General features: G+C 43.4%; 1 protein-coding gene across 2 annotated transcripts in view; it reads left to right on the forward strand.

Moving 5' to 3' along the window:
- Window positions 1-987: 987 nt before the first annotated feature.
- The window catches only part of LOC133441410 (ubiquitin carboxyl-terminal hydrolase 2-like), a 55,838-nt gene continuing 41,727 nt past the window's right edge, over window positions 988-15,098 (forward strand). For both annotated transcript variants that reach the window (XM_061718677.1, XM_061718678.1), the window contains exons 1-2: window positions 988-1,059; window positions 9,946-10,708. In XM_061718677.1, the coding sequence (XP_061574661.1) occupies window positions 10,001-10,708 (708 nt within the window). In that variant the 5' untranslated portion in view covers window positions 988-1,059; window positions 9,946-10,000. The remainder of the gene's footprint in view (window positions 1,060-9,945; window positions 10,709-15,098) is intronic.

Below are 15,098 nucleotides of genomic sequence, written 5' to 3' on the forward strand. Positions count from 1 at the left end.
TTTAGTTCTACTTTTCCCCATTCTGCAGTGCCTCTGCTCCTGTACCAGTTTCATCCCATCTCCTCTGTGTCATGTAACTCTATATCCCTCTCTACCTTTGTCTTTTTCCATTGTCTTACAGACACATGACACCTGTTGTCCCTTTGATACAAAATACTCCATTTCTTTTGGAAACGTGTCCTTTAACTGTAAGCTATGCTTATTGCAGCTGTATTACAGGACTGTCTCCGAAAATTAGAATATTGTGATAAAGTCCTTTATTTTCTGTAATGCAAAAATGTCATACATTCTGGATTCATTACAAATCAACTGAAATATTGCAAGCCTTTTATTATTTTAATATTGCTGATCATGGCTTACAGCTTAAGAAAACTCAAATATCCTATCTCAAAAAATTTGAATATTCTGGGAATCTTAATCTTAAACTGTAAACCATAATCAGCAATATTAAAATATAAAAGGCTTGCAATATTTCAGTTGATTTGTAATGAATCCAGAATGTATGACATTTTAGTTTTTTTTAAATTGCATTACATAAAATAAAGAACTTTATCACAATATTCTAATTTTCTGAGATAGTCCTGTATAAGCAGTGGCCAAAATAAACAGGACATAGCTAAACTTAACTTCAGCATAAAAAAATGCTAAAGCTTCATGGTGATATGAAAAATATTAGCAGCTGAGTTCCAGCATGATATCCTTTTACAACATGCAGTCCACTGCAGTGGTAGCCCTGTATCAGTGAGCAGCTTTTGTTTGTTCGCCAAGTTTGTTCGCCATTTCATTTACTATCTGTGCAAGCAGTTGACCTGCTTTGTGTAGCAGTGCATTGAATTTGATGCTCACCCAGCTCGGCCTATAAAAAGCTTTAAATGTCCTAGTCCTTTAAGAGCAAACTGGAATGCCAGGGAACATCAAGAGACCTGTCGGTCACAGGCGCCGGCTATATTTACCGGCCCTGAAACTTGATCTGTGGTATTCTGGATGACTGTGCTCATACTACTCTCTAAGTAGCACTCCACTGCTTTCTGTCTGGCCTGGCTGTTGATAACACCGACGGTGAGCTCTTCACAACCCAACATAACTAACCGTTTTTCCTTCCCTTCTTTAAAGGTGCTTGCTTAATGCTTGAATTCCTGAAGGAGTTGGTTGTTTGCTCGGCTTAAGGACACACTTTGATGAACATAATAGAGGGTACAGAAAACATTTTGGAACGTTTTGTGGTTCAGTTTTTGATACACAAAGAACTTGTAGTTATACTACAATAAATGTTTTTATTACATAGCACAAAATACAGTATTTACAATTTACAGGACTCTCTCAGAAAATTATAATATTGTGATAAAGTTCTTTATTTTCTGTAATGCAATTAAAAAAACAAAAATGTCCTACATTCTGGATTCACTACAAATCAACTGAAATATTGCAAGCCTTTTATTATTTTAATATTGCTGATTATGGCTTACAGCTTAATATTAAGATTCACAGAATATTTCAATTTTTTTAGATAGGATATTTGATTTTTCTTAAGCTGTAAACCATGATCAGCAATATTAAAATAATAAAAGGCTTGCAATATTTCAGTTGATTTGTAATGAATCCAGAATGTATGACATTTTTGCATTACAGAAATGAAAGGACTTTATCACAATATTCTAATTTTCTGAGACAGTCCTGTACTTGTAGCTGGTTGTGATAGTAAAAACCTGAAAACATCAGTAGCATGATTGATGTGACATGTTTGTTTCTACAGAAGAGTTCAGTGTCTCAGAGCTCATGTAGAGAAAGAACAGTAGGATGTGTTGCTCCAGAATCTGTGGGGACTAACAAGCACGGCGAATACATTACAAATACAGCAGGTAACAACAGTGCACACACGTCCAACACTGATCTCTGCAATCTCTTAAAATCTAAATCTAAACATCTTTTTTCATTACACATCAACTCTATTTCATTTGTTAAAATACATTATTTTTTCCTTTCGTTTTCTTTTTTTTTTGTATTTCAGGTCAATAACAATAATTACCAATGATTCATGGTAAATGGTTTGCACTTATATACAGTAGTTCCACTTTAACCTAACCTTGAGCTCCATTCTGCACCCCACAAACTGAGATACTGTGTAAAATGAATGAATAAATGAATGTATAAGGAAAGTAACAGTGACTTGCAGATCTCATGAATGCGTGAGAGATTTTACCATTCTAAATCTATGAGCTATTTCTCCGTCCTTATTTTGCCTATGCTACGGACCGAGTCTGCTGGGTATTGCCAGCATAGCAGGCCGAGGCAACGTAAACATACACTGGTTGATCTGTCTATGGAGCCAAAGTCGCGAAATGATCGCAGTTCCAAAAGCTTCTGGCGATCATAAACTACTTTCCTGACAGTAGTGACTGAAGTTGTGGTCTGTAATTTTGCTGGAAAGACCAAAACTGTTGGGAGCCTGTGCAGTTGCAGCCAAACCCTTCACCTGCAACCTGTAACCCTGCATTTGGATTCTAATCAATAAAATAAAACGACATAGTGTTTAAATTGTTTTTAAAGGAGAAAAAAAATGCTTAGACACTGACTTGAGAAATAATGACAAAATGTATCTCAATCAGATCTCGAAGTTTAGTTCTGGACGAGTTTTTTCTGCATACACTCACCTGCCACTTTATTAGGTACAACTTGCTTGTACTGGGTTGGACCCCATTTTGATTTCAGAACTGCCTTAATTCTTCGTAGCATAGATTCAACAAGGTACTGGAAACATTCCTCAGAGTTTAGTCCATATTGACATGATAGCATCAGGCAGTTGCTGCCCATTTGTCGATTGCACTTCAATGATGCAAATCTCCCGTTCCACCACATCCCAAAAGTACTGTTGAAGAATATTATCAAAACCAGTTCAGAAGTCCGCTGTGGTGTAGTGAGTTTTATTCAGTAAGCCGGCGGTGAGCAGACTGACGCAGCGCATGTCTGGTTTGGTGTGCTGACCAAGAATTATTTGAAATCATGACTTTTATACAGTAAGTTCAAAGCACAAAAGGCAGGAATAAACAAACCAAGTGAGAGACAAAAAGCAATTTACAGTCAGATGTGATCTGTGGCCAAATGCCGTTATCGGGCATTTGGCATGACTGTCACTGAGTTGTAAATTACCCCATAGGTTGTTCTCGTGATTCAAGTCTGTGGCCAAATGAGTTGGTATTAACATATCAGTCAGTCAGGAACATCATCATATGGCATTCCCGTGGTTTCAAGTCTGTGTTTGAGGCCAGTTCAAAGCTTGTGAGCCCTGCAGGGGGTAGGAAGCTGGAGTCTCACGTCAGCCATGGTGTCACAATGCCTCATCAGTGCTCTATTAGATTGAGGTCATTTGAGTAGTGACGTCATTGTCATGTTTAAGAAATCAGTTTGAGATGATTCTCACTTCATGACATGGTACGTTATCCTGCTGGAAGTAGCCATCAGAAGATGGCTACTTCCGATGTGGTCTTCTGCTGCTGTAGCCCATCCACCTCAAGGTTCTATGTGTTGTACGTTCAGAGATGCTCTTCTGCAGACCTCAGTCGTAACGAGAGGTTATTTGAGTTACTGTTTCCTTAATATCAGCTCTAACCAGTCTGGCCGTTCTCCTCTGGCATCAACAAGGCATTCGCGCCCACAGAACTGCTCACTGGATATTTTCTTTGTTAAGGACCGTTCTCTGTAAACCCTAGAGATGGTTGTGCGTGAAAATCCCAGTAGATCAGCAGTTTATGAAATACTCAGACCAGCCCATCTGGCACCAACAACCATGCAACGTTCAAAGTCACTTAAATCAGCTTTCTTCCCCGTTCTGATGTTCAGTTTGAACTGCAGTAGATCATTTTGACCATGTCCACATACTTTAATGTGTTGAGTTGCTGCCATGTGATTGGCTGATTAGAAATTTGTGTTAAGGAACAGTTGGACAGGTGTACCTATAGTGGCCGGTGAGTGTACATATTAATGGTTAGTACGATCATTTGGTAAAACCATTTCCAGTGATATACATATGGATTTGATCTTGAAACAGATGTTTGTTTTCTTAAGGTGCATGGGTGTGTATAAGAGTGAGTGTCCTATATGATTCTTAAGTCCTGAGTGTACTGAGCAGAGCAGCTGCTGAAAAGGAAGTTTTACAGGTGATGAGTGGCTGTCTGTCACACGGCCTCCTCATTTACTGTGAAGTTGATCATTTATCTGTCATTTATCACTTATGCATTGTAAAAACCCCAACTTCAGTTTGTGAATTTAACAGTTCTATCTAAGGGAGCTTTCACACCTGTCCCGTTTGGAGCAGTTGTTCCAAAAGAGGGAGCGTTTCCCCCTAAAGATCGGTTCGTTAGGGTTAGGGTTGGTATATGTGAACACAGCAATCGCGCTCGGATGTGGGACAAAACAAGCGAGCCGAGATCTCCTATGAGAGGTTGTCTCGGCTCGCTTCCATTCCAGACCTGGAGCGGTTCGTTTGCAGTGACAACAAAATCGACACAGCAACCGACACAACTCACTCATAACTGTGCTTAAGATGCTCCATAGTTGTTGAGCAGTTTCTGTGCAATGTTTTTGCTGTTCCAATTACTAGTTGTTGTTCCTGGGATCTGCTGGAGCCACTCTCCCAGAGAAGAGGACACAGCTGCAAGTTCTCCAACTATTATGAGCACCACATCTCGTCCTTCAATCCTTGGTACTTATCCAGTTCCTTGGGTTACTTCCTTTTGATATTGCTGTCGCTTGGGATTGCTACGTCAATCACCACTGTTCTCTTCTGTTTACCACCACCGCGATTTCTTAGCCACCACCAGTTAATGGGCCTGGATCACGAAGTCCCACGGGATCTTCACTCTTTCATTCTCCACCACCCAGGGAGGTATCTCACGCCTTGACTCTGGAACTTCCAACCCATACTCGGTGGAGACGTTCCTGTACGCAGGATGTCTTCCACACCACTGAAACCTTCTCCTGGCTCAGACTGAAGTTAAAAAGCTCCTGCAGTATCTCACATAGCTGGTCAGAACAGGCTTTCAAAACACCGGGGCTGATGCCATCTGGACCTGCTGCCATCATGCTGCTGCAGTCATGTTCCATTTCGGTCTCTGTAGTTGCCTCTTCATCTGACTGCTTGGGACAGACAGGCAGTAGGGTGAGTTGGAATGCCGCCCAGCATCTGATGATGTAGTAAAAGACAGTGATGGAGTAGCAGCAAGATCCACTGCTGAGGTGGAAGATGAGAGCTGAGGTGTAACTTCAGTTGTTTTTGCACTGACCTCAATAATTCTCTTCCTTTCTCCCTGAGAACTCTTTTTTTTCTTGTGGAGGATCTCTTTCAGGTCACTGGTGGCCCAGGGTTTATTATTGGAGAAGCACCTCACTGTTCTGGTGGGGATGATGTTGTACCTGTGACATACTCAGTCCAGTCAGACGTATCTCCATGAGGCTCACAGAGTGGACCCCAGTCTGTGGCCTCAAAACAACCCTGCAGAGTTTCTTCAGCTTCCTAAAACCCCCTCCTCACAATCATTTAGGTCACAGGTTGCCTCTGGATAATGGGTTTGTAGGTGGAAGAAAAAAATACCTGGGGCCTCATCTATAAAGCTTGCTTGCGCACAAAACAGGGCTTGAAAGATGCGCAAGCCACCTTCTACGCAAAGGTTGGTATTTAAAAAGAAAAAAACAACAGAAAAATGTGTGTATCTTTAAGCCAACCCTGACCCTCCCGAACGAACATTTTGAAGATATGGGGAACTGGTGACGCAGGCCGTGAGGTGGTGAAATGAAGCCAGATTCATGTAATACTCTTAATGTCATCACATATCAGACCTATAGATCCACGTACACCCGGTGTTCTGCCAAGGTGTCCTACCTCTGCAGAAAATACTACGGTACGATTTCTTTTATCTCAGTTTCTTTTTTTTCCAAAGGCTTTTTCATGCAAATAGATGATTTAACAGCAGGAAGTCAGAATGTGCTTCCACATAGATCTATGTATAGACGCTTTGGCGGAAGAAAAAAACCTGTCAAATCACGCTTCCACATAGATATTGGAAGGTAGGATGATTTGACAGATGAAAATAACTTGTCAGATCACGCTTCCACATAGATAAATGTTGATGTCTATGTGGAAGCGTGATCTGACGGGGTATTTTCATCTGTCAAATCATCCTACCTGCACGGCATGTCAGCGGTACAGGTCACGCCGGTGTCATGCCAAAAAGTGATTGCCTGCCAGAATCTGATTTCTCCCCTGAAAATGGGTCTTTTCACTTGCCAAAAATTGATTGAAGGCCATCATCTTCCACCTCAGCAGTGGATCTTGCTGCTGCTCCATCACTGTCTTTTACTACATCATCAGATGCTGGGCGGCCTTCCAACTCACCCTACTGCCTGTCTGTCCCAAGCAGTCAGATGAAGAGGCAACTACAGCCAATAATGAAAGGTTGTTTCTACCTAAATATGACTTGATCTCATTCTTGAGCTTCAGAATCTGAAAATCTGACGTTTCAGCGCTATCGCTCAACAGGCTGCTCTGCGCGCTCCCGCGGCCAGAAATCAGATTCTGGCAGGCAACTCACTCGCTTTATTTTTGTTAGTGATGCCACTACTGTGACCACCAAATAATGTGGTTTTCCTGCCTCCACCTCATCCACAACATCTCCATCTCAGTCTCCGCGAAATTTCACTTTCTGGTCTTCCCTGCCATGTAAAACACCGTTGATCGGCAGGTTCATTTATATGCAAATACAGTCACCAGGTGCTTTGCATTGACCATTTATGGTAAGAATTGGGCGTGTAGAGGGCGGGATATGAGGCGAATTCACGTGCGCAACCTTCCAGCTGGAATGTGATTTATAAAGCGAACATTGCGTGCAAGTGCGCACGGTTTTATAAATCCAGATTTTTTTTGCGCCCGCCATTTTCAGCTTTTGGGCGAACGTACACTTTTAGTATGAGTCCTACACACTCTTTTATAAATGAGGCCGCAGATTATGATCCGTCTTGCTGAGAGCAGGTCATGCGCAGAGTTGTAGGCATCTTTGACATTTGCATAAAACAAATACAACGTTTTGTTTGCTCTTGACAAACTGTTGAAAGGTTTGAGATGTGGCAGAGTGAGAGACCTGGTTGAAATCACCTATGACGGCTACAAACATGCTGGGCTGTTGGGTCTGTAGCTGAGCAACAGCACAGCTGTCAACGTCACATGCAGGTTCTGTCTAAGCTGATGGCGGGATGTAAACTGCCACTACAATAACACTGGCAAACTACTCTTGGTAAATGATAAAGATGGAAACTGACAGCTAACAGTTCAATATCCAGCTGCAGGAGCTCTGCTTTACAGTAACGTGTCCTGGATCCCACCATCTGTGGTTGACAAGCACTGCGATTTCACCACCCTTGCGTTTTCCACTTCTTTTCAAGTCCCTGTCTGCCCATATCGTCTAAAAGCTGGGCAGAAAGATGCTGAAGCTGGAGAAATGTTCCTGCAGCCATTTCTCGGTAAAACACTGGATAGTGCATTGCTGTAACTCCACATTTGTCCTCGTTAGCGCTTCAAGCTTATCCATCTTATTTGCGAGAGACCTGGCGTTATCAATGATCACATTTGGAAGCACTGGTTTAAACTTCCTCTTCCTCTCTTTCTCTGCTGTGCTCCTGCTCTACATCCACAACGTCTTCTCTTCAACTCTTGGCGGTTTTGGAGTCTCAGTCTGGATACAATTTGGCTTCTTGATATCTGGATCAGCTGCTCCTGCTTGTAAACAGTGCGTTCATTTCTCATTATAAAGGTGGAAAAGAGTAATAAAAATGGCATTGAGATTCCTGCAACCATAATGCCTAAAAAGGTGTTACAAGTGGTGCTCACACATTGTTCATTCTGAACCCTCAGGCTTATCCTTGAAGTGAGCTAATATATGCCAGGTATACGTATATTTCACAGCAGAACTGTTTGTTCATGTGTGACAGCATGTTAAGTGCAGGCCGTAGTTGGTGTTGTGCGGCTGGGGTCAGCCTTCGTCTCACCAGAATCATACACGTATAACACGATGGAAGAAGCGTTCATTCTTTTGACCCATTGGTTTCTGAAGAGTTGTTTGGAAGCCAGCTTTTCTTCATGTTGCTCGTGTAGCCAATGGGAACACATCCACATCCTCTTTAATAGGAAACAGGCTGAAAGAGCTCCAGAGCTGCCGTCAGACATTTACAGCAGAATATACTATTTAATATGGCGACTTGAATCAAAAATGACATATTTATCACATTTAGCCGAACCTGGGTTAATACAAATGGATGGTTGCTACGCTAAGTGCAATGCCATGATAATGGAAAGAAGTGAAGTGATAATGACTGTCAATCAATTATATCATAATTACACACATATATATATATATATATATATATATATATATATGTATATATATATAAAATTAACAATTATTTGCATGTTGTCCATAGTTAACTCGCGATTAATCGCATATTAATCGCACATTTATTCACACATTTTTTTCTGTTCTAAATGACCTTAAGGTATTTTTTTTATTTGTTTTTAATACTGTTAACAACAGAAAGGGAAAATATGCTGCTTTATGCAAATGTTTATTCAACTTTCCACAAAAAAAAGCTTTTGACCTGAATGTAACATTCCTTCATAAATAAAAACACAATGTAGTCGCAACTTTACACTTGTAAAGACTAACTTAAGATTCCTTGTGTTTTTAAGCAGCTCAATGTAAAACAATGAACCATATGCATCATAAACATTGTACTACAAGTGCATTGGTCAGTTAAATGTTCCATGTAATTATGTCTAACCTCTAACAAAACATGGTGATACAGGGTGATCGCCTTTTTTGCAGCTGCTATCCAGCGTTGTCTGCGTTTCACGAGGGAGGGGGGGGGGTGCGCTCCGGATCCCGGCACAGTTCATCCAAGTGAGGGCCGCGGCTTTGTGGCGCTCGACTGCAAAGCCCGCTGAGCTTCGGAGTCATTCCTTAATTTCCTTTGTTTTAAGACCATGCGGTCAACGTTAAGACAATGTGGTCTTGAAATCGAGGGTTCACATAGGAACGTGGCCCAACACGAGACACAGGTGCACACGATCAGGGCAATTGGGAACAAGGGAACTCAAGACATAGCTTAACTGAAGGACATGGGGTTTCAAAATAAAACAGGAACTTAAAAGGGACCATATAATACCTATTTTAAACAGGCTTATATCTTAAAAACAAGCTTTTGATTGTTTTTGCTAAATAAATTAGAAATTCAGCCTCTGAGCCATGTCTTTATCTTCCCATTCTCTAACCTCATTATCTATGCAGGATTCTGAGTGGGCGGGGCTATGATAATGAGGCGCTGTGCTGATTGGCTGCCTGAATGATGCGACACAACGCTACAAGAAAATGATGGAAGCTCCGGCCGGCGGAGTTAGTTGTGGGCATGGTTTCACACATCGCTCCTGTCGTTACGTAACGATGGGAGCAGAATCTTATTGGCTCGTAGATCCACATCACACTGGACGGCTCATCCAGGCGGCTGTACAGACACTGCAGAATCTGGTTATTTCCTCCTTCTCTGAGTTGGCAGGCTGAGGGGAGACCACTTTATATATGTTAAAGCAAGAGAAAACCTGGTTTTCATAATAGGTCCCCTTTAACTACACAACTGAAAAAACCCCAAAACCATGACATGAACTCAAAACCTTGACAAAAAGTCAATATAATGAATACCATTGTGAAAGAGTTTTTGGTCTCTGATAATGTGTTACATAGAAAGGTTATTACGGTATGTTAAACGATGTAAAGTCAGTGTTGCAAATTCTTGAATAGGATAAATGATGGCCTATCTGCTACCTATATTGTAGCTGCAATATAATTATTGATTTGATTGTTGCTGAGGAATTAATACAGATCATGTCTTTTCTTACTGTCTCTGCAGTCAATGCAGTCTTCCAGAAGCTCTCCGTCCCAGGGGCTGAGAAACCAGCAAGAGCATGTCTCGCGTCTCCTCCACTGCCAAGCACTATGCTGGCACCTCCTACACGAGCCACTACAGCTCCTACAGCTCTTCCCTGACGCCGGGCCTTCGCTATTTCAGTGAGCGGGACAGACTGCCCATCTCCTCCTCAGGTTACTCTCCATCCAGCTATCTGACGAGCTCTGTTGGCCGTAGCCACAACTACAGCACCTCCTCAGAACCCACCGGCAGTCGAGGTAGAACCCTCCCACATACCGACATCCTCAGAAGCAGCAGTACCAGCCACCGGACTGAAAGCTTGAGTAGAACTCCTGTCAGGAGCATCTTGGGATCAGGTCTGAGTGGGGGGTCTACTTATTCCGGCTACAGTTCCTACTCATCATCTCCAGCCCAGTCTAGCTACCTCTCTTCTTCACGACGAAAATCTGCGTCACAGAATGACTTGAGCAGGGACTTAGCTACTCTGAGGCTCAACGATGCCGCTTCCTCTTCGTACACCCCTCGATCTTCCAGCTACCGCAGTCAAACGACAGATGTGTCTGATTCATATGGCACGAGATCCCACCTGGGTTACTCGAGTCTTCTACGGAGCTCCACTCGGGAGCCCTTCTCCCAGAGCTCCAACCAGGAAGCCTTGAGGGACAGCAGCAGTAGATCATATAAATCTTCTAAATGGGAGCCAAGAAGCCGTGATCCGTCCGACCTCTCAACCGGGAATCCTACGGTGAGCCAAAGTCCTCTGTTGTTGCTCTGTTTTTTTGTTGCAGAGCGCATCTGTTTTGCAACAAAAGGGAGTACTTGTTTAGTTATTCATTTAGGTTATTAATAACTGTCATTGGACAGTTATTAACTTCTCTTATTCAAATAAATCAGAATTTATTAAAACAAGTATCAAAGATGGTGAAATGGTCAACATTTGGAATAAAGTTCTGGGGCCTCATTTATAAAGCTTGCTTGCGCACAAAACAGGGCTGAAAGATGCGCAAGCACCTTCTACGCAAAGGTTGGGATTTAAAAAGAAAAAACTAACCGAAAAATGTGCGTATCCCTACGCCAACCCTGACCCTCCCGTAGGAACTTACTTAAGATATGGGGAACTGGCGACGCAGGCGGTGAGGTGGTGAAATGAAGCCAGATTCATGTCATACTCTTAATAATGTCATCAGATATCAGACTTATAATTAAATAGCGCTGATCGTGTCCCTCTGTGTTTCAAGCTCAGTGCAGGCGTAAGCCTAAATTATGGGTCCGCGTTAAAACGACGCAGATCCTACGCCGTAGGGTACGCGGCGACGAGCGTCTACGCCGTAGGGTCTGCGTTGGTGACGCGGAACCATACATGTAAATCAGCCCTGAGCAGCACTGAGGGGAGGAGGGGGAGGGGGAGCGGGGCGGCCGGGCCGTCTTCGCATCGTCTTCGCACAGGGTGTCTTAATGATTTGCAATTACAGGCTGAGCCTACCGTTAGTTTTTAAACTGTAAAAAGTGGGGGGGACAAGTACATGATTTTGAAAAGTGAGGGGGACATGTCCCCCCTGTCCCCAGTGGAAATTGCGCCCTTGGTCCGTGGCACTCACGTCGTTTAGCGCAGCAACGACGTGCTGCCACTCACTCGCTTTATTTTATACTATTTATATACTTTTTATACTTTTACTGTAACCACCAAATATTGTGGCTTTCCTGCCTCCACCTCATTCACAACATCTCCATCTCAGTCTCCGTGAAATTTAGTGGCACGGTGGCTCGACACGTCTCATTCATCCTGACGCCGAAACAGGCTGCAGGAAGCCGCTGCGCATGCTCAGCAGGCTCAATCATATGCAAATACTACTTTGCATTGCCCATTTATAGTATAATGTGGGCGTGCAGAGGGCGGGATATGAGGCGAATTCACCTGCGCAACCTTCCAGCTGGACTGTGATTTATAAAGCGAAACATTGCGTGCAAGTGTGCGTGCACACGGTTTTATAAATCCAGATTTTTTTGGGTGGTTGGTAGATTTTTCGGCTTTTGGGTTTACATGCACTTTTAGTATGAATCCTACGCACTCTTTTATAAATGAGGCCCCTGATGTCTAAACTACACATAAGCAAACGATTAACTAAGCATGAAGCATAAATAATAGAAATATCTATGTGCATGCATGTATGTGTGGGTGTGTGCGTGTGTGCGTGCATGCATGTGTGTGTGTGTGTGTGTGTGTGTGTGTGTGTGTGTGAAGATGGCTATGAATCCAGGTATTGTAAACGGACAAGATGGGGGACAAAATCATGTGGTAAACGGAGTCTCTTGGGATTTAAAATGGCGGATGAAGTTACGTCGCACCCAGCAAGAACAAAGGGGCAAGATAAGAATACACTTGCAAGGGTTAGTAAGGAAAAAAAAAGAAAGAAAGGGAAAGCTGGTTTGATTTCACACCACTGGCACCTTTAGTGCTCCACTGTTTCCCCACACAGGAGTTTGGGTGTAAAGCAAGTTTCACCAGACTCGTGCAAAACCACGTTCAAAAGGCCCAGCTGCATGACCCTGCAATAGTTCACCAAGACACTTGTAAGGATTGAACATGTGCACACCTCGGCGGGCCCCTGATCTGCTTATGGAAACAGCACACCCAGCACTAACTGATCTACGCTATCTCTACCCAGACACCAGCCTTTTACTCTTAGGGTGCTTTTAGGGTGAGCAGGTAAAGAGCTTTGCCAGGGGACACCATGAGCCCTGAGTGCTGCTCTCAACTGTAGATAAAAGAAAAAGGAGGAACCTGGCAGATCAGGAAAAGAAAGTAGTCGTTGGTCATTATAAATCTCTTTAAGGGTGCTTTCACACCTGTCCCGTTTGGAGCAGTTGTTCCGGAACAGGGAGCGTTTCCCCCTAAAGATCGGTTCGTTTGGTATATGTGAACACAGCAATCGCGCTCGGATGCGGCACAAAACAAGTGAGCCGAGATCTCCTAGGAGAGTAGGTCTCGGCTCGCTTCCATTCCAGACCTGGAGCGGTTCTTTTGCAGTGAGAACATAATCCACACAGTAACCCACACAACTCACTCATAACTGTGGTACGATGCTCCATAGTTGTTGTTTTTCCCGGGGTACGGAAGAGGAAACTCCTTCCACGTTCATTTCTGACCAATGAGAGAACAGTTGATTCATGGCATTTGTTAACTTTGAACCGCTACAGACGGTTGCCTTGTGAACACAAACGCCACAAACAAAAAACAAAACAACTGTATCGATTTAGCCCCTCAATCGGAACAAAACAAACGGGCCACAGGTCTGAAAGCACCCTTTGTGACTTTAGGGATGATCGGGGGTGTCCTGGTGTTTTGGGGAAACCCACAGATTCTGGCCACAAGCTAACAGCTTGTTGGTCTGTACGCTTTGCCGGCGGTCCAGCTGTGTGTGAGTATCTATCTGTCTGTCTGTCTGTTTGTTTCTGAACGGAGGAATGCAGGGTCGCTGGTAGCCGAGTTGTCCTCCTTCCCTGGTCACCTGAAGCTTTTCACATTGTCTGGTTGGTCCTCCGTTCTGCCTGTCAGGGTGTCAGAATGTTCCTAGGTCTATTCTAACACGTGTGGTAACCAGTAACCACTTTTCGCAGACGCAGCTGGATGGATGGCCCCTTGACTAATGGCTAGACATGCTGAGATGGGTTGTAGTCTTTTTAAAACGTAAGGATGGAAAGATGTTGTGCTTTCTGGAGAAGGTCAGGGAAACCGACAATGGGGGAGCTGCTACCATTATTTGCGGTCTGTGTCCCAAATGGGGTCCCAAATTCTTCCAGGTACAGTTCATTAAGGTCGAAAGTACAAAGGGGGTTCCTCCCTACCTCTGCACTTATCGGTCATCTAGTCGAAGGCTCATGATAGTCATTCCAAGTAGTCTGACTCAAGGCCAAACTATCTGGTGGCATCTGCCCCTCACCTCAGTCCTCAGGTTGGGAGGGGTGTCTTGCTTTCCGGTTGTTGTTCCTTTCTAGGGCGGGTCCTCCAATCATCCAATGATCCAAGGATTGGCGGTTCGACCCCCCCCCCCCCCCCCCCCCCCCCCCCAGTCATCTGTTGTGTCCTTGGGCAACACACTTTATTCTCCTTGCCTCCAGTAAGGGTGCAAGGCGTGTAAATGTGTATGAATGTTCTGGTGATGGTCGGAGGCCGTTGGCGCAGATTTCCACGTTCCTGTCAGCCTGTCCCAGGGCAGCTGTGGCTACACATGTAGTTTACCATCACCAAGAATGAATGAATTGCTCATTCTTTTTGTCAGACAAGAATTTTTAGGTTTTTTTAAATACCTCACATGTTTCAGTGATTCCTTTCACCTTCATCGCCGTAACATGTCAGGTGTTTAAAAAAAACAAAAATTCTTGTCTGACAAGAAAATTTGAAAATTAAATTGTAAAGCCATGAACAAAATGAACTTTATCAAATCCTTCCTAAGGTGTTCAGGACCAGAAATAATAATCTTGGTTTATTCGGAATTTAGAAGCAAAAAAATTCCAGACATCCAGTCCTTGATGTCCCTCAGACATGCCTGAAGTTTAACTAACGGTTCTGTTTCATCCGGCTTCATAGACAAGTAGAGCTGCGTATCATCAGCATAACAATTAAAGTGTATGCCGTGATTCTGGATTATACTTCCCAAGGGCTGCATGTATAAACTAAACAAGATTGGCCCTAGCACTGAACCCTGCGGAACACCATAACAGACCCTTGACTGTTCTGAAGAAACCTTATGTACATGAACAAACTGGAATCTGTCAGATAGATATGATTTAAACCAACGTAGAGCTGTCCCTTTAATCCCAACAACATGCTCTAACCTGTGCAGTAAAATGCCATGATCTACAGTGTCAAAACCAGCACTGAGGTCCAGTAGAACCAGTATGGACACTAATCCCTTATCTGAGGTCCAGTAGAACCAGTATGGACCCTAATCCCTTATCTGAGGTCCAGTAGAACCAGTATGGACCCTAATCCCTTATCTGAGGTCCAGTAGAACCAGTATGGACACTAATCCCTTATCTGAGGTCCAGTAGAACCAGTATGGACACTAATCCCTTATCTGAGGTCCAGTAGAACCAGTATGGACACTAATCCCTTATCTGAGGTGCAGTAGAAC

This window comes from Cololabis saira, chromosome 4 (assembly GCF_033807715.1).
Source record: "Cololabis saira isolate AMF1-May2022 chromosome 4, fColSai1.1, whole genome shotgun sequence".
NCBI lineage: Eukaryota > Metazoa > Chordata > Actinopteri > Beloniformes > Belonidae > Cololabis > Cololabis saira.